Source organism: Labrus mixtus, chromosome 9 (genome assembly GCF_963584025.1).
Source record: "Labrus mixtus chromosome 9, fLabMix1.1, whole genome shotgun sequence".
Classification (NCBI taxonomy): domain Eukaryota; kingdom Metazoa; phylum Chordata; class Actinopteri; order Labriformes; family Labridae; genus Labrus; species Labrus mixtus.
The window spans coordinates 16,477,467-16,501,422 of NC_083620.1; the positions used below are offsets into that span (position 1 = coordinate 16,477,467).

The 23,956-nt window shown below is 41.1% G+C and overlaps 1 protein-coding gene across 1 annotated transcript in view; it reads right to left on the reverse strand.

The window, feature by feature from the left end:
- The window catches only part of dscaml1 (Down syndrome cell adhesion molecule like 1), a 101,739-nt gene that overhangs the window by 19,862 nt on the left and 57,921 nt on the right, over positions 1–23,956 (reverse strand). Inside the window, exons 4-18 of the mRNA XM_061046559.1 lie at positions 19,461–19,607; positions 17,663–17,941; positions 16,391–16,666; positions 15,495–15,794; positions 11,462–11,604; positions 10,840–10,969; positions 8,960–9,238; positions 8,247–8,375; positions 7,938–8,117; positions 6,381–6,586; positions 4,335–4,431; positions 4,079–4,207; positions 3,751–3,918; positions 3,441–3,511; positions 2,994–3,234 (exon numbers count right to left, since the gene is read on the reverse strand). Coding sequence (XP_060902542.1) covers positions 2,994–3,234; positions 3,441–3,511; positions 3,751–3,918; positions 4,079–4,207; positions 4,335–4,431; positions 6,381–6,586; positions 7,938–8,117; positions 8,247–8,375; positions 8,960–9,238; positions 10,840–10,969; positions 11,462–11,604; positions 15,495–15,794; positions 16,391–16,666; positions 17,663–17,941; positions 19,461–19,607 — 2,775 coding nt within the window. The remainder of the gene's footprint in view (positions 1–2,993; positions 3,235–3,440; positions 3,512–3,750; positions 3,919–4,078; positions 4,208–4,334; positions 4,432–6,380; positions 6,587–7,937; positions 8,118–8,246; positions 8,376–8,959; positions 9,239–10,839; positions 10,970–11,461; positions 11,605–15,494; positions 15,795–16,390; positions 16,667–17,662; positions 17,942–19,460; positions 19,608–23,956) is intronic.

The following is a 23,956-nucleotide window of genomic DNA, read 5'->3' on the forward strand; positions in this document are numbered from 1 at the left end:
CCTCAAGTAGGTTCAAGGTATGATAAGATCAGATTTGACACTGTGATTAAGACATTATTAAGACATAATATGTATTCCATGCAAGCCTTTTCCTGCCCTCTATCTGAATTAAAATGTTGATTGAGAAAACTTTGAGAACCAGTTATTCTAGATTTATTTATTACCCATTTCTTCAGGTTCATATTACTATCTTACATTTTAGGATTATTCCTCTGATGTGTCAGAGAGGTGGAGCACATTTTAATTTCTCTTTTAAGAAGCTTTAGAGCTGTAAAAAAAAAAATCACCCTTACTTTCTGGCTATCAAGCATCAGAGTCCGCCTTTCCCAACTCTCATAGAAGGTAATAATATTAAATAATTTAACCAAAGACATTACACATCTATGTAATTTGAATCTTCTCATACACTACCAACATAAAGCATTTTATTTTGTTTCTATAAATAGTTTTGGTCTCTATTTCAATGTACAGTAAGAGTCTATAGGGCTGTTTTTTTTTTTAGAGATAAACAGAAGGAGTTTGTAATGAACTGTTTATTGAGAGGTCAGTGGGCTTAAGAGGTTCATAATTGGGAAAAATATATGAACGAAGATGGTCATTTTCTCTTCAAAACTAGGACTCCGGCTGATAATAAATAAATGACCCTCTCTGACCCTTGTGAAATATTTCCATATCAAACCTTCATTTAGTAAAGAGCCAGTGATGGATATAAAGCTCATGACATGCGCCCAGCCTGATGTATAGGATCATCTCTACAACCACCATCTTTATTTCTCTGCACAAGACTCCTTCTGTCTTCGTGAGCCCAGGTGTCTCTTTTATTGGCCATCTCTGACCGTTAGTCTTTGAGGCTTTGAATCACACACACTGTGGACGATGAACAGAAGTCAACTTGTGAGAGGAGGGAGAGGCAGGAAGAGAGGAAGAGAGCCAACTCAAAGACAGAAAGAGCAATGAAAGAGAGCGATAGGGCCAAGTCCACCAGATAGTGTCTCTGCAGCTGGTGAGGAGGAGGACGGAAGAAGAAGGGTTAGGAGACTGAAACAGTCATGAATAAACCTTTCGGTCCAAAATAATTAGAAGAAAACATATTCTAGTTTTCCCCATCACACCTTTGGAAAAAAAAACCTGAAAAAAAGATGTCAACAAAAAGAAGGGCTGGTTTAGGTGTCTCTAAAATGTCAGCATAAGGGCCTAATGTGTGTTAAGAATGAAAAAAGCATTGGACATCAAAGTTATTGAGGTATAAAACACACTTTTATAAATGAATTTGGACTAGGAAAGATGTGGAATACAGGAGCGTAGAGAAAGGCAATTTTGGACTGGTCCTACAGGGAGGAGGAGACGGGATGAGGGGCAGAGGAAGAAGACAGTTAAAAGCAAAGGGAACAAGGGAAGGGCAGAAAAAACATGAAAGGAGGGAGCAAAGAGACAAAGCGCTCAGCTGTGGATAATTACAGCAGGAAGCTAGCAGAGAGAGAGAAAGAGAGAGAGAGACAAGCTAATTATTATTATTTTTAGTATGCTTGTTGTTATCACTATTATCATAATGGCCATCAATATCACTGTCGCCTTGGTGACAGCCACAGGGAAGAGCTGGAGGGCTTAGCCTGCTCTGGACCAATGGGGCCTGTCCAACTGTTTACAGGGAAGATAAGTATGTATGTTTGTGTGTGTGTGTGTGTGTGTGTGTGTGTGTGTGTGTGTGTGTTTATGCGTGAGTGTGTGTGTATGGGTGACTGAGTGTGAGTGTGTGTATGTGTATTTCAACAACTCAAGGTTATGTTGATGTTGTATGAAAGAGACTGAAATAAAGCAATCAGATCTACCATAAACTGCAGCTTAACATTTTTGGATCAGGAGTGAGAAAATTAGGAATCAGGGGGTAGATCATGACTTTTGAGAAACAAAAAAAAAAGGGAAATTTGTATGTGTTTATTAGTTTTTTGTTACCATCCTTCATCTTGTTTTGGACTTTTTGTGCTCCTTTTAAAGTAAAAAGTCAATCACTGCATAACTCACTTATATCATTAAAAGAAATCAATAAAAATAAACGTTGTATTGTCTTGTTTATTGTTTTAAGACCCCTTCCAAAAAAAACAACTAAATTAAGGCCTAAATAAAGCATAACTGCTGCACACAAGCCTTTTCTCAAAGAGGACCTCATTTTAAAAAAGATCAATCATGTCCAAAAAATGTCTTTGCTGTGAGAAATAATGCTGATCTAGAAGTCTAATACTTTAAACATACTCACCAAAGAGTATGTATATCAATTTTCTTTATGTTAGCAACATTTCTCAAAAGTTGGTTAAAAACTTGAATCGTATTTGGTAGAAGGTGTGGACAAGAGGAACACGAGTTTTCGATACATGTCGGGATAGAAATGAATCTCCAGGAAAAGATGTCACCAGAACACTAGACAGGAAACTGTTGATTTTTAGTTTTTTGCTTCAACATGCACCCTTCTCTTGCACACCCACAGCCAGATGCAGTTTTTGTTGTTGTTGTTGATTTGTTAATTCATTCAGTCATTTACTCACTAAATATCCATCAGCCCTTCAGGATTTCTTTGCATGTCTGACTATGGAGGAATAACTCAATCCATTACCAAAGCTCCTTTGTGTGCTGGGTTTGTGAGACTATGTGTGTCCTCGGTGTTTGTAAAAAGCTTTGCATTCCTGCTGCCAACTGTCTTTATATTTCAAAATATAAAGAATAGATAAAATCAGAACGGAGAGAATGCAGTAATTTTAGGTAAGAAAGCATGGCGTGATTTGACAGATCAGACGGAGAAAACGCAAAAATAACAAAGGAAACAGAAAAGTGCAGCAACTAAGAATCAAAGTCACAGCAGACAGAAGATATTTACACAGAATATCTGACAGTTTACGATTTACTGTGGTTTTTAATATACCGTGCTGTTAAACATACTTCCCTCACTGATGTTTGTCACTGAAATATGCTGTGTGTGTTTTTTTCCCCCTGATCCTTACCATCCTCCAGTGTAGTAGCATTGATCTCTGAGCTGGAGGGCCCTGTGCCAGCTCTGTTAAAGGCCTGGACAACCACACCATACTGAGCAAACTTCTTCAGGTTGTCCAGGGTGTAGACCTCGCTGTCTCCCGTGGCCTTCATCTCCACAATGCTGTACTGGCCGTTACTGCCTGGGCCGTTCTCTCTGTAACCGATCTGGTAACCTCGGATCACCCCGTTCTGCAGCTCCTTCCTGGGAGCCTGGAGGATGAAATACAGAATCATCTTACCCTATTCAAAAATTGCATGGTCATTGAGCCACCTCAATTAAATAGATGTGCTAAAAAGGAGTCAGGATAGAAAATGCATATATGGTTACTTAGCAGGCAAGAAAATAATAAAGAAGTAGAAACACAATGTTACCTTTAGAAAGAAGCTGAAAAGGAATACAAATTCGAATGAGTTACCTTCCAGGTGACCCTGATGCTCTGAGAGGTCACTGGCTGCAGGATCACTTCCATAGGAGGGCCATCAGGCTCTGCAGGACAAAAGAAACACAGACCAACTTATGTAGAGGCAATTTTCACAACTATTGAACACTGTAGCTTCTAGATACATATCCCGTTGAACAGCTTTAATAGATGTTTTTCTAACTTTCATTGAGATACACCTTCAATACAAAATGCTTCTTCAAGGACAGATTTCAGTGTCAGCACAGAGCTTCTACAACAAGCAAAGGTAAAATAGTCATAAAAGCAGAGCTGTGAGCATACTTACGTGCTTCCTCTGTGCTGATGGTGAGTTCTTTACTCGCCTCGCTCTTGCCTATAGAATTGTAGGAATACATGCGGATGCTGTATACAGAAGCAGGGTGAAGGTCAACTATGTTGGCCTGATTGTTGGTGGGGGAGATGTTGCGAGTTGCATGCTTCAGCTCCCAGGAATCTGACAAAAGAAGAAGAGAATAAAAGTAGTTGGTTCGGGTTATTCAACTTGTTTTGTAGCGTAGAGAAAAGAAGAACCGACAGTTTGCCATGTTTTTCTACTTTTAGATTGACTTTTCTTTCTTAATTGTCATTCAAATGAATTAAGTATTTTAACTCACCTGTCTTGTTCTTATACTCAATGTCATAGGAGGTAATGACACTGTTTCCATCAAATCTCTGGGTCCACCTGAGGTTCATGCTGCGATCTTTAACTTCTCGTACCTCCAACTCCGGAGGGTCAGGAGGCTCTGAGGATATAAAAGAGTGGGAGTGAACAAAAGCCAGGAGGATGAGGAAAGTAGCGCCAAAACAGAGAACAAGATTTGTGAGGCTTTCATTTATACCGAGCGCACAAATGTATACAGTTATGGTTACCTTGCACAGTGAGCTGGATAAGGCCTCGTCCTTCTCCGTAAGAGTTGATGGCGTGACAGGAGAAGAAAACTGAATCTTCACGCTCTGCTGGCTTTAGCTGTTGGAGAAAAGGTGGAGAACAATATGAGAGAAAATAACAAGTCTATCTCTGTGCGGGCACATTGTGTAAAACAAAGCATTGTGGGGAAGTTTCCCAGTGAGAGTTTTTCCATCTAACAAGCCTGCATTAAGTGACTCACCATGCACAGCAGGTGAGTCACCTGAATATGGAAGGAGAGGTGAAGTTAGGGAATTGTCACCAATCCAGAGGTGGCCTCCAGTTATCAAGATTAATTTTTGCACCATTTAAAACCGTCAACAAGGGTAACTAAACCTGAAACACCCTCAGTGCTTTTTCTGTCACTTAAACAAGTGAAACCTCATTCAAGCTTGTTTAGATTGTTCTTTAAATAGATTCATTATATAACCAATGGATACATCGGAAATTTCCAAATGTTGCCATTATATTCCCTACATCTCACATGAATACAAGTCATCAATATTTATGTTTGAGTCATTGTCATTTGCCTTCATTTTCAGAGAATTCACTTCTTATACATAATCCTCGTGACCACATAATCCCCCCCCCTCCGCATGGAACTTTCTCCAGGATGACTTGAAACTGGCAGATCTCATTTCACTTGAAGCCTTTGGCTCTATCTTAAAAGACAAAAAAACACGAGACCATTGGACAGCTTTGTATATGAATTGTTATCTGTGTTCACAACTTCTGCACTTTATTTGCACATTTTATTAGTTGTTTGCTCTTAACTTGTTGTTTGTAAACTGTTTCTTAATCATATCTTTATTATGATGATGATGTGCTGCTGCCCTCTTTGCCAGCCCCCCCTTATGATAGAGATCTTCATCTCAGTGGGTTAATCCACTTGGTTAAATACATTTAATATATAATTGAATGTGTTTCATCTGAATTCTCTAATTGAAATGTATTGGGGACGCTTTTAACTGCTTATGAAACAAACTCCTCTTGAACCAAACCCTCACCTGGAAGATTTACCTTTTCTAGAAGGTTTTAAGGTGATCTAATTTCTGCATTGCTTCAAAGGGATTAACAGCATCAAGCGTGAGTGAGCCTTTGAGTACATTCTCCCTCTTTATGTATGATAGCCTGTTAGGCATGTAAAATGGAAGCAGGACACACTGCTGCTTTGCTAAAGAATGATACACACCCATGTACAGGATCAGAAAAGTGGCAGACAAAATAAACATTCTGAACAGCTGTTTTGAGTTCAGCATATTGTCAAACCTTACTCATGGAGGCCAAATGAACTGAAGATACATGCAGTACATTTGTGCAAAATATGCACAAAGGCTTATGTACACATCAAACCAGTTTGTTAGCAGTGAGATGAGATATCGCTGGTAAAACACTTCTTCATTCATCTGCTCCTTTTATCACCAAGCTTATCATCCAAAACCATTGTACTGCATCTCTATGCTGCAAAAGCTACGTGAGTCATCTCCAAATTTGCTACAATTCAGGAAAATGTATGAACTGAAGTATCTTACTTTAAAATGAAGGAAAGGTCAAACTGTGGATGCCATGAGCAACTCTTTGTGGGTAGAACTTTAATATTTCCAGTCTATGGGTAGAACAGAATCATGACATTGTGTTTTTTACTTTTTAAAAGAGAAAGCCCCTCTTTTTTGGCACTGTATTTGAGGCTGCTGTTTATGAACAAAACACTATGAAAATCAGTTTCAAATAGGAGATTCTGGTCTGGACTTGATACCAAACTGAAGCTGATTTTGTCTGGAGGAGAGTGCAGATGTTACACAATTAGAACATAACACAATTTGAAGGACTCTGCTTAATCTCACCATTACTCTCCACAAATCACCTAACAAAATCATTGAACAGAAAGAATAGAAAGGTGAAAAAGAGAACATTGAAAACTAGCGATTTGTCAGCTGAGAGAGAGTCATGAAGACGTTGCTGTCTGACTCTATCAGTTGGATGTGCCATCATATATAAGTGTTTCTTACCTTGAGTGTAGACAACACCTCGTCCGTCTTCTCATTGGGACTGGTGGTAATGGAGTAGCGGGGGTTGCGGTCAGGGTCGATGACCGTGTCGCCTCTCTCCCAGCGGATGATGATGGGCCATTCACCCCTTGCTGTGCAGTTAAGCTCCTTTACGTGACCCTTCTTCGCCATGGTGGTGTTGGGGTGACTGGTGATCATCGCTGGGACTGGAGGGAGAAGGCAAATGAAGTGTGAGATGAAGAGAAGGTACAGGGAAATGTGGGAGGAGGGGAGACATAGTGACAGTAAACAGGTTGATAAGAAAGATGTTGGATAGAAGAGGCAGAAGGAAAGGAAGGAAAAGAAAGAGTAAGTGGATAATAAGCAAGTTAAAAGGGAGAAGGAAGTGAAAGACCGAAGAGTAGGGCAGGGAAGCTGGAAAATAAAAAGGTGGAGTTCAGAGTCGCCTAGTTCCACTGCAGCAGAGTAATGAAGAGCTATGGTCAATGAGGTAAAGTCAATAAACCTTCTCTCTCATTCTCCAATAGTTAACATTAGGGCCCGGGTGAAACAGAAATGATACACTCCACCTTTGGTGTGCACAAAAAAACACACTCGATCTTCTTTGGCCAACACAGGCAGTCAGACAGACAGACACACACACACACACACACACGCTTCTACACACACACACACACAATACCGATCTGAGGAGGGCTCTGCTGTTTTGTTTTCATCACTTATTCATCCCACCCTCCCTCTTTTCCTCTTTTCCTCAGACTCCGCTGAGCGAAACAGACAGAATTGAGGAAGGCAGAGGAGAGGAACGGTTCAATCAATAACACTAACACCGGCAGAAGAGAGCGAGAGAGAGAGAGAGAGAGAGAGGGAGAGACAGAAGGGTAATCCTGTGATAGCAGAAACATGTAGTTGTATTTGTTGTGCACCTGGTTACATGTGTTTGTGTGCGTGGTGGAAACAAAACATATTTTTCTGCGGGTGGAGTTGCTGTGTAAGGTCATGGAGCTTCATGCTGCAAAGGCCATTGCCCTCAAATAACGCCCAGCTTGATTTTGACATTCTGGTTTGCGCGTGTGTGTGTGTTTCCCTATGCATTTTCACATTGCATTACAGAGAGTGTTACTGACAGTGAGGGCAGATTGAGGAGATTGATAGCAGATAACGATTAAGCTCAAATTGTTTTTGATTGTCTGTAGACGGATCCCAAGAGTCAAGAGATCAATCGCTGAGTAGCTTGCTTTCTCATTGCCTTTCACAGAGGAGCACACACACACACACACCCGTCTCACTCTCACTGCTTTTTATTGTCTTGCTCTTATGCCCATGGTCACCTTTGCTCCACTAATCCATCTTTGTGCACATGTCTGTGTGTCTGCGTGTGAGTGTGGGGAGAGAAGTGTGAGCTGGCTCATTGGTTTGACACACTTAGTGAGTGTGTGTGCATTAAAACTGATAAAGCAGGAGCACTAGAGCATCCCTGATGGCCTTCCTGCAGTCATCTCTGCCATGAAGAAGTCATACTCTGCTACATTAGCCTGTGAGAGTCTGTATACTCACTCTTCACGGTGAGGACCATGCTCTTGCTGATGTCAGAGCCCACGCCGTTGGAGGCCTGACAGAGGTAGAAGCCCCGGTCCTCCTCCAGGACATGTCTGATGAGTAGAGAGCCGTTTATCATGATCTGGATACGACCCGTCAGAGGCACAGGGTGGTACTGCTGTGGATTTCCAATACCCGCTGGACACAAGTAGAAACAGGAGATAAAAATATTGTATTGGCAAATAACATAATTTAAATCACATTTTCTTCGAAGAGTGGAGAGAGTATCTCAGTACATTTATGAAAAATGAAGGATGGGTCGTGTACCTAGTGCGCCTTTGGCATGCTTCCACATGACCTTGGGAGGAGGGTATCCATCAACAGAACAGTTAAGGATACCTGCTTTCCCATAGATCCCATCCTGGTTGTTGGGCTGCACCACCCAACGAGGAGGCACTGGAGGTAGAGGGAGAGACAAGTGATTAACAAGAAACCTAAATCTTTTAAATCTTTTTGTGTTTGTTTCCACAATGTAACGATATTCAATGGTTTCTGCCAGGAAACAATCATTTGGTCAAACATCACCAACAATACTGCCAGCGACAACAACATGTAGAGCACATAATTATTCAGATTTGTTTCTATAGAGAAAGTACCATGACAGTGATACGATAAAAGAAAGGTCAAAGATTTTGAATTCCTCTTAAGTAAAAAATGCACTTTTATGGAAAATGCTGAGCCAATCTTTTTTTTTTTTTTAACTAAAAAGCCAAATGGGTGGGTTTTATTTTTCAGGACAGTCTAGTGAAAGATGATATTAAGTTGCATCATGGGAAATGAAAGATCCAGTTTTTCTGAAGTTGCCATAACAAGGACTTAAAGTGAAAGACACAGCAGCCTCTGCTTCAACAATTCAGACAGCACTTTGTTTATATTTCTAAGTCAAACAACCTTAATTAAAAACAATTCTAGTTATTTGAAAAACCAAAACCCAGACTTTCCCCTTCAGTTTTGTCTCCTCCCACTCCCTCCTCACCTACCTGTAACTGTGAGCTGTCTCTCTGTGCTGACAGTGGCAGCATCGTTGCTGGCTATGCATGTGTAGTTGCCATTGTGTTTGAGCGACACCTTGGAGATCTGCAGGGAGCTCATGAACTCCTTAGTGTCGATGGTGATGCCCGAGGAGGCCACGATCTCCTGCCCGTCTTTGCGCCACGTGATGCGTATAGGCATGTCTCCAGATGACACCACGCAGGCGATATACATCAATTTCCCGATGGAAGTTGGAGGAAAGTCAAATGGCTGGATCAGTGGGGGAACTGAGAGAGGAAGAGAAAAGGAGGATGACAGACAGAGGTGAAGTAAGCAATTTGCAGTGTAAAATGTGAAGAAAGGAAGAGAGAGTAAATATAAATGCAGTAGACACAAGGAGGGGAAATCATTGAAATTAGATAATAGAAGATGAGTAAAGAGATAGAAGAGGCAGATCAAGTGGATGAAATAAATGATGAAAAGCAGAGTGAGGTAGAGAAAAAGCAAGGACAGGCAACGGGGTGAAATAAAGGGTAGATAGGAAGGAGAGAGGACAGAACAAAGCAAAGAGGTAGTGTAAATAAAGAAAAAAAGACCAATGAAAACAGAGGGTGTTTTAAATGAGCAGGGTGAGTCGGAGGTGAGGAGAGAGATTTGAGGCAGATATGAATAAGAGAAGATTAGAGAGAAGAGAGATGTGAAGACACAAGGAGTGTATTGTTAGACATACAGATTTGAAGATTTAGGACATTGAGAGGACACAGAGGGTGAGTAAGGGGAGAACAGGTGAAGTAAGATAGAAAGACAGAGGAGGGACATGATGATGAAGTGATGGGTAAACTGTGCTTTTCATTTTTTTTTCTAGTCTGATCCAAACCTGGACCTCCAAAGCTTACATACCACTGCAACCTGGCCCACTGGCCCACTCTGAGGCCGCCTGTGCCCCCTACCAACCCCTCCATTCCAACCCCACCCTGCCCTGCTAAAGCCAGCCCATAATAGCTGCTCTAATTAGAGCCCCATCCGCAGGGGGAAGAACGGTGTTGCTATGGAGAGCAGCAGAGGTGATGGCGCTAGTTTGGAATGGGGGAGGATGGAAGGATGGAGGTGGTGGTGGTGGGGGGTTTACAGTTGAGACATCTGGGGGATTTAATCTGGGCCTCGTTAAAATTCATCTAATTAAATCACATACACGACAAGCACACTTTCATACAAGCATATACCTTCACCCGCACGCGGAAAAATGCACATACGCACACACATTCATGCAAAACACCACGAAGAGCACATATTTCACATATCTGCTGATGTCAAGTCTAAAAAAACAGACACACACACACACACACACTCGACAACTTCCCAAAACAAACATGTCATGCTATCTCCACGCTGAGCAGAGAGAAATAACATACAAGGTGACATGCAGAATATATAAAGTGCACATGTGCCCACACAATCATTCACTCACATGCATGCAGTTGTGTGGCATGCACATGTACACACACAAATCTTACACAATAGCTCTGCTCTATGTAATTGCTGAGTGGTTGAGAGAGTGCACTAGGCCACTCCGCCCCTTAATCAGGGGTTATTAGAGGCAATGCATACAGCTTTCTTCTCTCTCCCCTTGCTCTAAACCAGTCTTACTCACACTCCATCTCTCCAACAACCACCCTCTTTTACATTCATAATTCCCCCTCTGTGTTTTAAAACCTATGATCCAGTAATACACAGCTCCACTCGCATTACCCAACTTTATTCCAGAAAGCAACCTAGAATACAGGTCCTACTGTGCTGTTTTACTTTAAGAGACAGTCTACAATAGCCACATGTAAAATCAAATCAGTGAAGCTCACTGACAAAGTTAGCATATCCAAATGTGACTGACCTTTGACGGTGACATAGACGGTCTGGGTGATGAACAGCTGTGGTTGGATGAGCACGCTGCAGACGTAGGCCCCCTCGTCCAACCCCTTTTGAACATCGCTGAGCTTCAGAGTGCCATTCTCATACACCACCTGAACGGACAAGATTAATGTTATACATAAAGGTGATGCCTGTTTATTATTCTTCCTTATATAAATCACTGTGAAATTAAACGAGATAAAGCTCAAATCAACCAATGGAAAATGTTGATGCATAAGAATTCTCCTTATTCTGCTTTCCCTTCATTTGTTCCTGTGCTGATGTTTCAAATTAAAATCAAATCACAGACAAACACAATACAAGTAAGTAAAATCAAAAAGGGCTCACTGAGGTCAGAGAAATAAGTGCTTGCAACTGCCTTTTGTCTAACAGCATATATGTCGATCATTTATATTTTATTGCATGTGAATTATTTAAATAATTGTTGAATTTTTCTTTTTATAAAAGATAAAAAACATAGCTTGTATACTGTGCCAAAATTATTTCACAGGTCTTAAAGAACGCAGAATATTGTTTATTTATGTAACACAGTGCTGTAATGCTCCCCCCCCCCAATATCTCAAAGCAGAAAGGGAGAACTCCACCTGGCGATGGTTGTCAGGCAGCAGAAGCCCCTCCTTGTACCAGTTGATTGAGTAATAAGGATACCCAATCACACGGCAGTTTATAAAAGTATTTCTCCCTGCCACTGCAGTGATGTTCTTCATAGGCCGGATCCTCGGAGGTCCTGAAAGGAAGGTCGAGAAATAAAGAGAGGAAAGAGAGACATGGGCAGAGAGTAGAGATGAAGAGAGATTAAGGTTGACCAGAAGAAGAAATGAGAGGGGAAAAGAAGAAGATCATTAGCTGATGGTGTCAGAAGCAGGGGTTGGAATTTTAAGAATAATGTGGGAGGGTTAAGAGGGAAGGGATTTGGGTAGAAGAGAGGGGACAGACGAAAAAAAAAAAGGATATAAAGGTGTAGATTGAGAGATAATGTGGTATAATGCCTCATTTAAAAAAAATAAATGAAATATTTAAAAGCAGCCAACACATCCAAATGGTTAAGATCTGGATGCTGGACAGATATATAAGCTAATGGAAGACTGAGTCCACACAACAGAGGCTGCTCCAATTCAAATTTAATCAAGTTTATCACCACATGTGACGTTTTGGGCCCTAGTCCTTCATCAGACATGAACAAGTGAGGAGACACACCTCCATATATACACAACTCCTATAGGGTCACCTGACAGGTCAAAATAGAGCTCCATAGAACACACAAAGCAGCAGGTAAAGGCCTGAAGTACCTGAAGCATCACCTCAATGATATGACTGAACATCAGGAGAAAAAGCCATAATGACATACATGTAATACAAGGAGAAAAAGATATTATAGAGGCGCCATCGTATGAAAGTAGTGATAATAAAAAAACAAAAGGTTTGGGTTGTTTAACCAGTTCAATGCCACAGTATCTGAGAGTGGAAACATTATGGGAGACTTCTGTGAAATGTGTTGCTACTGGGCTTCTGCTGTCATGGTTACGAATATTTAATCTGTGTTCTGAAATTCTTGTTTTCAGTGGTGTGGTGGTTTTACCTATAAACAGTAAGCCAGTCCACACGGGCACTAAAGCATATAAATCACATTTTTTAGTATTACACGTGATCACACATTTAATATCAAATGTTTTACCTGTCTGTGTATGTGTGTGTGTGTGTGTGTGTGTGTGTGTGTGTGTGTGTGTGTGTGTGTGTGTGTATGTGTGTGTGTGTGTGTGTGTGTGTGTGTGTGTGTGTGTGTGTGTGTGTGTGTGTGTGTGTGTGTGTGTGTGTGTGTGTTTTTTTTGTCTTCAGTTACACTGGGGGAAGTTGGTGCATCTGTATTTCCAAAAGGAACAGACTGTTAAAAGTGGGACTGAGTCGTTGGTGGAAGGTGGGCTCTTACCAACAGGTTTTCTGAGGGTTGGGTGGTCCCTTGTAAACAATACGGGCTGGTGTGGTGAAGCATTTGATTATGGACTCGTTCATATATTATCCAAAAAGTAGCTTCAAATCTGAAGTTTAAAGGGGTGAGTAAAAGTGAGATTCAGGACAAATTTTTAACAGTATTATTTAGTATAAGCTCATCCCACTCCCATGTCTGTCTTTTGGATTCTAATGAAATACAGTAACTCAGCTGTTTATTCAATTAAAGTACATCCAAAGGACAAGTCATTAAAAGTTTAAAATAAGTTCAAGGTTAATGCAGACGAAAGAAAAAGGACAACCTTTTTTAAAAAAAGTCGCAATAGTTTCCTCAGTAACAAACACTCACAATAGAGTAGTGCCAGATTTCAGAGTATCAGAAATAGTGATTTGTTTACAGGTCAGATTGGATTAGCGATGGCATATAATGAAACTGACATTTAAAAGAATCCAACTTAATGTGACTGACACAATTACTGTAGTGTTAAGAGACAGAGAAACAGACAGAGGGGAAGTGAGTGGGTGAGGACAACTACAGTTTTCAGTAAATATATTTATGAGTGTATAGATTGTTAGTGTCCATTGTGTAAAATGTGCATTTATTCCCATGTGTTACCACTAATGAGCATTGGAGCCATATTATTATGGGAACCTTAAAACTGATAGGAATATTGATTTAAGAGAATTCACAGATTATTAATGCCATGCCCAATAATAACCTTTTGAGCTTGAATGAAAATAGACGAAGTTGTTCAGAAGGCTGCTTTCTTGATCAAATAACTATATCGTTTTTGGAATATTTTAATATTCCAAATCAATGTTGGTCATTAAACCTCATTTGTACTACAGACAGTGCCGATTGTGTCGTGTACTTTGAAGTCTGAGCATGCTCTACACCTATGCAATGACAGCATATGTAAATCCTTCCCAGCACTGTTTACTTTGCCTCAAATGCTCTTTAAAGAAACATTTTACATTGGAACATATTGTTAAACATTATATTCTTATATCCTTAATCATTAGGGTATATCAGCCAGATTATTTGTATTGGCCTGGCTCTAAGGTAAAACAGTTGTGCTGTGAACAGTATGCAGGTTTTGAAGCATGGGCTATCACCACAACATGTAATTGGTAAACTATCTGTAAAATGTATGTGGATGGTGTACTCAAACATAAGAAACATAAAGCTTTAATGCCTCGATGAGTTGCTCATGTATCACTGCAAGGCTGTGAGCCAACTGGCAAACAGACACAAAGTGGGTTAAGATTCCTGAAAACCAAAAATTTGGGAGCTTTCACTCAATCATCTGTCACTTCTTCTCTGACCTTCTCACCGTTGTTAGTCTTGTATCTTTGTTTCTGTCTCTCCTTTCAGCCCTCCTACCCCCACTTCTCTCTCTCCTCCCTTTCTCAGTGTGCGCTGAGCTTTGAAGTTCTGACGAGTGAGAGATGTATTATTCAACACCACCAGACACACACACACACACACACACACACACACACACACACACACACACACACACACACACACACACACACACACACACACACACACACACACACACACACACACACACACACACACACACACACACACACACACACACACACACACACACACAGGCTGCCACACATAAACACATAAATAGTGTACATCTGCATCCTTGCAGTTTTTTTTATGTATACTTTATTATCCCAGAGGGGAAATTTGGGTTATTCTGTGTTATTGACTCCTCACAGGTGCACAAACAGGACCTGTGGACACCTGTGGACATTAATGGAGATATGTCAGAATGAGGATGGCTGAACACAGTGGGGCACCTCAGCAGTGCCTGTGAAGTCAACTGTCACCACTCCAGCAACCAGACCAATTTCCATACTTTGGTCCAAACTTGAACTGACAACTCTCTGGTTCCCGACCCAAGTCCATACAGACTGAGCTACTGCCATCCCCTTTTTCTCACGCCAGTGATGATTCTGGAATTTATCCTGAAAGCAGACTCACATGTCACAACTGCACAACTCACCAAAGGGCAGAGAGAGAGAGAGAGAGAGAGAGAGAGATACAGCCCTGTCTATCGGTGTCACTCTTCATCCTTGTAGTCACAGACGACAGTGACATCACCAGTCCTGTCACCAGAGTTCACCATCAGATACTGGCACTCCTCTTCTCTCATTTCATCTATTCTTTCTCTCCTCTGGCCATCTGCTTCTCTGTCTTCTAAGGTTTCTTCTTCTTCCACTTGTCTCAAATTCCCTTAATCTCACATCCACTACTTGAGTCACTCTTTCTCTCCATATGTTTAGCTAGAATCTCTCCCTTTTTCAACGTTTTGTCTGCCTTCAAAAATCGGAAGGTGTTTGTTTTAGTAGTGAAATAATAGTCAAATTAGGTTGAGGAGACAGACTGTAAGAAGGAGAGACAGAATGAGGCAGAGGCACTGACTAAACGAGCAGCTCGAGGAACAAAACACTGACTGCTGCCGATAATCGACATAAAGAAATAAATAAAGAATCAAACAAGAAAAAAGGTAAAAAAATGCAGAAACAGACAAACAGAAATAGAGGAATAGATATAGTAGGTAGAGGATAGGATATGGGCGGGGGTAAGGGAGGGGGTAAGGCTTTGAGAAGCCTCTGTATGACTGATATTGAAAAGTAGACAGGCACCTCTTACGTTTATGCGCGCTTGGTACTCGGCGCTACCGGCCGAGTTTCGTGCGGCGCACCGATACACTCCTCCATCACGAATCTGCGGGCTGCTGACATTGACGTGGCTCACCGTGCTGCCATCAGAGAGCGTGTACTGGCTGGCTCGGACACGAGACAGATCCCGGGCCACGGGCTCGTCGTCGAGGGTCCAGGTTATGGTGGGTGGAGGCGCTCCTTTGGCGGCACACATCAGGGAAAATGGTTCACCTGGGACCACGACCCTCTCGCTGAAGGAGGCCACAATACGAGGTGTACCATCTAAGAAACAATCACATGTGAGATGTGAGGTGAGTATTTAGAAATTACAGAAAGGATCTGTTATGCTGGGTGGGAAAGAGGCAAGATGGTGGGAAGATGGATTTAGGGATTAAAAGAGATGATGGAGTTAATTTGAGAAAATAATTGATCCACATACTCGGCACGCTCACCCCCATAAAAATGTAACCTGACAGAGCACGTCTTTTTGTTCCTTTGTTTGTAGTGTAGCCATACAGAGACACTTTTCATTTATTTATTTTGTTCTCAGTGCGGCTGAGATATATTATTTTTCAATTAATGAAAAAAATCAATCAGTTAGTTAACATCCTCTTCATGATATGTTGTAGAAAATGGTCAAACTTGAATTATTTTGACTGGTAAGGGGTGCAAAACTGCAAAGATGAAGCAGAAGCATTGCATAACATAGCTTCAAACTATTTTGGTGGATGTAAATATTGCAGTGAAACGCTGTATAATGAGTCTAATTTAGCATTACAACAGATAACCAGTTATTATTAAAGCAGGGTAAGGACCTGGACAGTTCTCATTACATTCACATTTATGAATGTAACAATTGGATCCGGTTCAGTCCTCACCTTCTAGCAGAATGATGGAGAAGTCCTGGGCGGTCTGGCCCTTGCGTGTTGCAAAGCACTGGTAAGCCCCCGAGTGTCTCTTTTGTGCAGCTGAGATGAACAACGTCTCATTGTGAGCCCCCTGGATGGAAAAGTGTTGATCAGGCAGGACGGGTTCTGTGTTACGATACCAGGACACGATAAAGTGGGGGGAACCCTGGACTGCACAGGATAGGATGACTGTACTGCTGATCCCCGTCTTCAGGTTCTTGGGAGACAAGGTGACCCGCAGTGGCTCTGCAGGACAAGCAGGGTTACAAATAAAGAAAAAGAGTTATAAGTTACTCAAGTTGAAATGAACTAAGCTTTGATGGCCAGAAAACTGATATCATCTTTTGGGGGTGGTGTAATGTAATGTAATGTGTGTGCGTGTGTGTGTGTGTGTGTGTGTGTGTGTGTGTGTGTGTGTGTGTGTGTGTGTGTGTGTGTGTACCAGGCAGTGAGGAAAAACCAAGACAGAAAGACAGAAAGGGGAGAAAATGTCAGTGAGCAATAAAGCAGCTGGTGTTAAGTGCTGGAGGCTGCTGAATGTGAGCGAGCACGTGTATTAATGTGTGAGAGAGTGACAGTGCATGTGTAAGACTTTCTTCGTGGACAAGAGGTGCATGTACTGTAAGCGTGTGTCCAAATGTGTGTGTGCGTACCACCTTCTATGCCCTGTCATACAAGATTTGTTGGATGTGCAGTGATGTGCCCCGTGGCCAGTCTACCCAGTGTCCACTAACTTCACCCTTTACCAAACCACACTCAAATACCATCTCCCCACCTTCTCCCGTCTTCTGACATCTTCTATTTGCACCTTCTAGTAAAATTGTATTCATATGCACAACAATTAAAATGATATTTTTCCTCCCTCTCTCATACCTTCAGTAAACTGAACTACAGAGCTTGCACAATAACTGCTCCTCTACTCTGTCGCCGTAGTGGCGCCTCACTGACGTTTGAGAGCACAGCAGGGGAACGAGCCGTCCTTGGAGATCAAACTCATGTTCAGTCAAGAAGAGGGTGGGTTGAGAGGAGGGGGGGGGGGCAGGGGACATGTACAAAGCAAGGAGTCAGGGCAAGCCAACAGAGCTTAAATGATGTCTCCATCATGTCTGTCCATGACCTAACATCACTTTCATTACTTCTGTCCATCTCATTCTTTTGCTCCATCTGTAATTGTCAGTGTTGTGTGTGGAGGTCGGGAGAGGTAGATAAAGGAAGTATTTTTCTCCTATGTTATTTACCCACCTATAACATTGAGGTGACCAGTCACCTCCTTGGAGCCGAAGCTGTTAGTGACCTCACAGATGTAGTTTCCGCTATCCTCAAGCCTCAGGTCAGAAATGGTGAGGCCAGTTATACGCCGCGTCCAGCGGGAGTCTGCAGGTAATGGCCGATTATCCTTCAGCCAGCGGATGGTTGGGTTTGGGTATCCCGAAGCGATGCAGGGCAGCTCCACGCTGTGCCCCACCTGCACCTCACCGGACTGGAAACTGTCCAGCACTGACGGGGTGGACTCCGTAGGGTCTGTTGGTCAAACAGTCACAGACATAAACATTAAGACATGAATCTCTTATCCCAATTTAAATCTATAAAGGAACAACATTCTTTGTAAAATAAACTTCTACATGTTTTCTTGGCAAAAGTTTTTTGGTAGTCAAGTACCGAATAAAACAAATGTTGCCAAATCTGTAGTGCACAATTTTTTCAAGCATTAGACAATACATCAATCAATCAATCAATCAACTTTTATTTGTATAGCGTCAACTCATAACAAGTGTTATCTCGAGACACTTTACAAGAAGCAGGTAAAAAGACCTTACTCATTTTTATGTTACAAAACATTTTTATGTTACAAAAAGCAGGTAAAAGACCTTACTTATTGCTATGTTACAATACATACAAAAAACAACTTCAATCGTTTAAAAAGGTGCAGAATGTCAAAGTAAAAATGTATGAAATGATTAGACATTAAAATAAACAACATTTGTTGCATAGAAAAAGATTCAAATATCAAGATAAAAAAATCATGATTAAACTAACTTCCATTAGAAGAAACATAAAACATGATGCAATCGACGATGGCTACAGGGGTGTGTCCAGAATGGTTACGTGGGGTGGCATTGGCCCCATTGAAATCTGATTGGCTACTCCAGGTACCACCTCAACAATCTCAAACAATGATTGGACCAGTCAAAGGCAGGACACAAAAAAAGGAATATATATATATATTTTTTTTTTGTAAAAAGCTGATGTAGTTTTCTTTATATGTAGCATTTTTTAGTCTATACTTTATATTGTAAAAAAATACTTTTGCAAGTTCGACTGTGTGAAAAAGTTTCTTGGGAAGTTTTTAAGGATGTGACTTTAAACATTTATCTTCTTAATGTGTCCTTATTTGAGTTAAGATTTACATGTTTCCATTATCTTGTGGCATTAAGTACATACTGTATGATTGGTAAAGTAAGAAAGGATAAATAATGGATTTTAATTTGATTTGTGTATGTTTGCGCGCACATCACACTTCAGGTCACCTCTGCATTACTTCCATGCCCCAGTTGGGCGACCCAAGTCAAAGTAGTCTAGACACACCCCTGGATGGTTAGCTTAGCTTTGCAGAATATCTTCAATTAGTTATACATCTGTTAGTTTTTCGAAATGATAAAAAGATTAACCAGGAAGCCCCCCTTTGAGTTAACACATATTTTCTTGATTCATAATGTTGTTTTACCGGGGTTATGTGGTTATGTTAACCTGCAACTTCTAAGTGACAAAGGAATAGAAGAGACTGGGCCAAGCAAAGACATTGTGTGGAATATATCTGACTACAATGTGTTCTTTAATACATTAGTTAAGGCATGTTCTTAAGTAAATCCGAAACAACATACTGAAAAGTGAAGTTGAGAAGTGGTGGTTGGACAGTTTTGTTTGCCTAAGACAGAGCAATGCCTGCAGTTCCACCGTCTCCCTCTTTCTGCTCGGCTAAGCTAACAGTCTCTCTGCTTTCGTTCCCTTTCAACAAGGAGTGCAGTAGCTTGTTGCTTACCCATAACAGAGAGCCGGGCTCCATTGCTCTGGCGAGTCTCTCCGCTGTACTTGTGCTTTGTGATGCAGCGGTAGGTGGACAGAGCATCTTCCTTCTGCACCTCTGAGATATACAGAGCACCAAATGAGGTCAGGAAGAAACGATTACCTGCAGAGGATAACAGAGAAAGAAAGAAAGAAAGAAAGAGGGGAGAGGAATACGTTAGTCAAGTATTTGAGTAACAGAAAAGTTCTTATAACAAAGGCATATCATTGCATGTAAAGAATTTTGTCTATGCAGATTCATTGTGATGGGTAGGGTTAACATCTTTTTAATTATCTCACACTCTTAGGATAAAGGATATGTCCCCAATATGCCAGCCAATAATCATTTTTCTGAGGATAAAGATTTGGATTTTGTGCCATTAGGCTTCAGGCCTAATATCTATTCTAAATGTGTCTGATGAGTAAGGGCATTTGACTGATTTTGAGACTTAAGGAAAGAGAAATGGTAAAATGTTTCAAATTGGAAAATAAAAGTTGAGGTCAAAAGCAATCTTTTGTTCCCTTGTTGAACTCAATAGACACAGATGCATCGCTACTACAGACCAGTAGCTTACTTTTGGCTAATGTTTTAAAAAATCTCAATCCACCCATCCATTTTCTACTGATCATACGGGGTTGGGTTTCGGTGGCAGCATGCTAAGTAAATCAACCCAGATATCCCTCTCCCCAGCAATGTTTTCCAGCTCCTCCTGGGGGAGTCCAGGGCATTTCCAGGCCAGATGGGATAAATAATCCCTCCAGCAAGCTCTGGGTCTACAGCTAGACATGCCCAAAAAACCTCCAAAGGGAAGGAACCCAATCAGATGCCCAAACCACTTCATCTGGCTGCTTCTGGTGAGAAGAAGTAGCAGCTCTACTCTAAGCACCCTCCGGATGTCTAAGCTCCACACCCTGTCTCTACGGCTGAGCACAGGCACCCTTCTTTGAAAACTCAACTTTGGCTTCTTCTATCCTTGATCTCATTCTTTTGGTCGCTACTCAAAGATTTAATGTAAATTGAACGCTTTGCCTTCAGACTCAACTCCCTCTTGATCACCACAGTCTGGAACAAGTACTACATTACTGCTAATGTTGCACCCAACCCCCTGTTAATCTCACGATCCATTTTAACCTTACTCATGAACAAGACCCCGAGATACTGCCTTCACTTGACCTACTACCCACCCAGAGAGAGCGATTCACTGTTATCCAGCAGAGAACCATGTCCTCGGACTTGAAGGTGCTGACCCTCATCCCGACCGCTTCAAACTCAGCTGCAAACCACCCAAATTTCTCATAGAGGTCCCGGCCTAAAGAAGCACTCAGAACCAAACCATCTGCAGAAAGCAGAGATGCAGTTTTGAGGCTCCCAAACTGGATACCTTCATGGCTGCCACTTGAAACCCTGACCATGTCAATCACAAACAGAATCAATGACAAGGGGAAATACCTGGCAGAAAAACGCACCCAGAACGTGTCTGACTTTGTGCCGAGGATGCAGACACAGCTTTCAATTTGGTTATATGGGGACTGGATGGCTCATAGCAACAGTATCTGAACCCCATGGTCCTAACCCCAATATGACCGTCGAAGGACACGATCGTAGGCCTTCTCTAAGTCCACAAAACACATGCAGACTGGATGAGCACCAGGATGCAAGAAGAATGTAACTGTTCTGTCATGGCCTTGGTACAGTAAACCAACTCTCAACCCTTGCAGGGATTGCTAGCAAACTAAGAACAGATTTATGAATTACTTTATCAGGTCACAGATTCTTCTTGTGTTTTTTATGGTTTTATCACAATAATTTAAAGATTAATGAATATAGTTACTTTTACAATGCCTTGTCCACACATATACATAATTCTACAAGATCAGTGGATTCTTGCATGCCCCTTTTGATTTTTAAATACTGTTGAAAGACTCATTTTAACCGCTCCTGATCCACAAAAAAACATTTACGTAAAAAAGAAAGCTGAGTGATGAAAAGGTCATGTAAGATATTTTATGCTTCTCAAGTGTTCTAGATTCCAACCTCTCCAAATATGACCTTCTTGGCAAACCTTGAGCAGTTTTTCATAAGAAAAATCACTGACTTCAGAAGACTACACTATACACATCTTGAAAGGGGCTACCACATCTCTTAGCTTAACACACAAGAGTTTTATTGAATTTTTAAAAGGCGCATATACACACACACTTCAGTTTCCAGGATACAGGAACACTTAATAATCATGTATCATGGAGGCAGAATTCATTATGTTGGTCCAGTGAACATTCAGAAAAACAGATTTCAAAGATTTCAAAGCAGATACAAAACAAAGAGAAAAATAGATATGAATTAAATCAATCATACATCTGAGTCATGCTAGATCCAATCAGGGAGGAGACTGAAACTGATTTAGATTTATTGTCCACCTTTACATAGTCCCAGAACCTGTCCCAAGGAGACCCCCTCCAACCAACTGTCACTTAATCTACTCAGCAAACATTCTTAAGATGCTGTTCAGTCATTGCAGTGACCCATTATTCCATTTATCACATTCCATCTCTTCTTTGAGGTCCCTCTGCCAAATCACTTCCACATGCACAGCATAGTTACACAGAGAAGAGTTATCAGGCTTGTAAAATTGTGAGGCTTTGTGTTTTTTTGATGCTAGTTTCTTGTTGGGACTTAATGCAACTCCATATCTGCAAATACTTCCAGGAGTTGCCTTTACCCACCAGGGCAAATGTCAATAAGATTATGACACAACAGAAACACACCATCCTTGAGTTATTCACTGCCTCTGGAATGCCACTATTTCCAATACACGTTTTTTTTCCCAATACTGATTTCAGAATTATACCATAATGATAAATATATTTTTACAGTAGGCTATATGTGAGTTGAAATATTTTGTGGATTCTGATCCAGTCATCTCTTGAGTGTAGAAATGAGATGAGGTGGAGAAGAGAATTTGACATTCCACCTTATGGAAGGCTTTCTCCGCATCGAGAGAAACAGCCGTGATTGGAGCATGTTCAAACTGACTCAGCTACATTGAGAGTAACAACAGTCTAAATGTCAGCAGAGGATCTATTTTTCATAAATCCTACTTGGTCGAGGTGAACACATAAGAGCTTTTAACATACTCTGTCCCATCCATCTAGTGACATATACACAATAGAGAAAGACAGACAAGAAGAAAATGAATGAGGAAAAGAAGAGAGTTATTGTAGGTCTTAATAATTGATGCATCTCTATGTGTTATGGTAACAACAGATTAGAGACATTTTCATTTCACATCAGTGACTGCTCACCGGTCTCCATCAGATTTATCCTCAAGTCAGTATAGAGGCAGATGATGCACATGTGTGTGTGTGTGTGTGTGAGAGACAAGAAGGAGAAAAGAGAAATGGAGGAGAGAGGGGAGAGTGTATTTCAGTGTTTGATTCTTTCCGCTTCTCTGAATCTTTTGTATTCTGTTTCCCCAAAGGGCTATTTTAGACAGTGTGCACTTCAGTTTGTAGTAGATTGCAGACTGTTTGGTTATGCCAATGCTTTTGCAGTGTGTGTGTGTGTGTGTGTGTGTGTGTGTGTGTGTGTGTGTGTGTGTGTGTGTGTGTGTGTGTGTGTATGTGTGTGTGTGTGTGTGTTGTGCTGGCTGTTTGCTGTACATGATGTTGCAATGTGTCTTTGCAATGTTAACAAGGGAGGACTTAAGTTAAACACAGGTACGCTGAAGAGTTGAACTCCAGAAATATGCGCTGCACACACTTGTACTAGAACACACACACATCTAAGAAATAGGCGACATAATTAGTTGAAAAAAATAAACTAAACACTACTGGTGCTTAAGCTGTTAATATTGGGTTAATTATAGAAGAATGTCAGCCATGTTGTGACAACTTCAGTTCTTTAGCTTATGTTTTGATTGCTTTTCACTATGTGCCTTTTGACCATTTCTTAAGCAATATCCGAGGTTAATGTTTATTGTCTAATATGTGCTCCTTTACAAATTTATGTGTGTAAAAATGTCAATGCATGACAATTTTTGTTTGTGTATCAATGAACATGTGTAGATATGAATGTGTAGGGGCGTATCAATAACTATGCTAGTGTGTGTGTGTGTGTGTGTGTGTGTGTGTGTGTGTCTCCTGCCACAATGTGAGCAACTGCAATCGATGCATTTTATTGCTGCACAACTCCATCCAAAGGAGATTTATTAAAACAGAGAGGACAGGCCTGGCTCCCCGCCACACACACAAACACATTGACACACAAACTCACACAGGCTCTTTCGATCTAACAAGACTGAGATGTAAAGAAGACTGATAGATGCACTTCACGAGCCAAAGCTAACACCTTTTGATCGTCTCCAAAAATTTGCATTTTTCCACACTGAAGTAGATTTATTGACAATGTTGTTGATGTTCAATTTGTTGTTTGATTTTCTAAATGTTGTCAACTTCTGCTCGAGCTTTAACAAT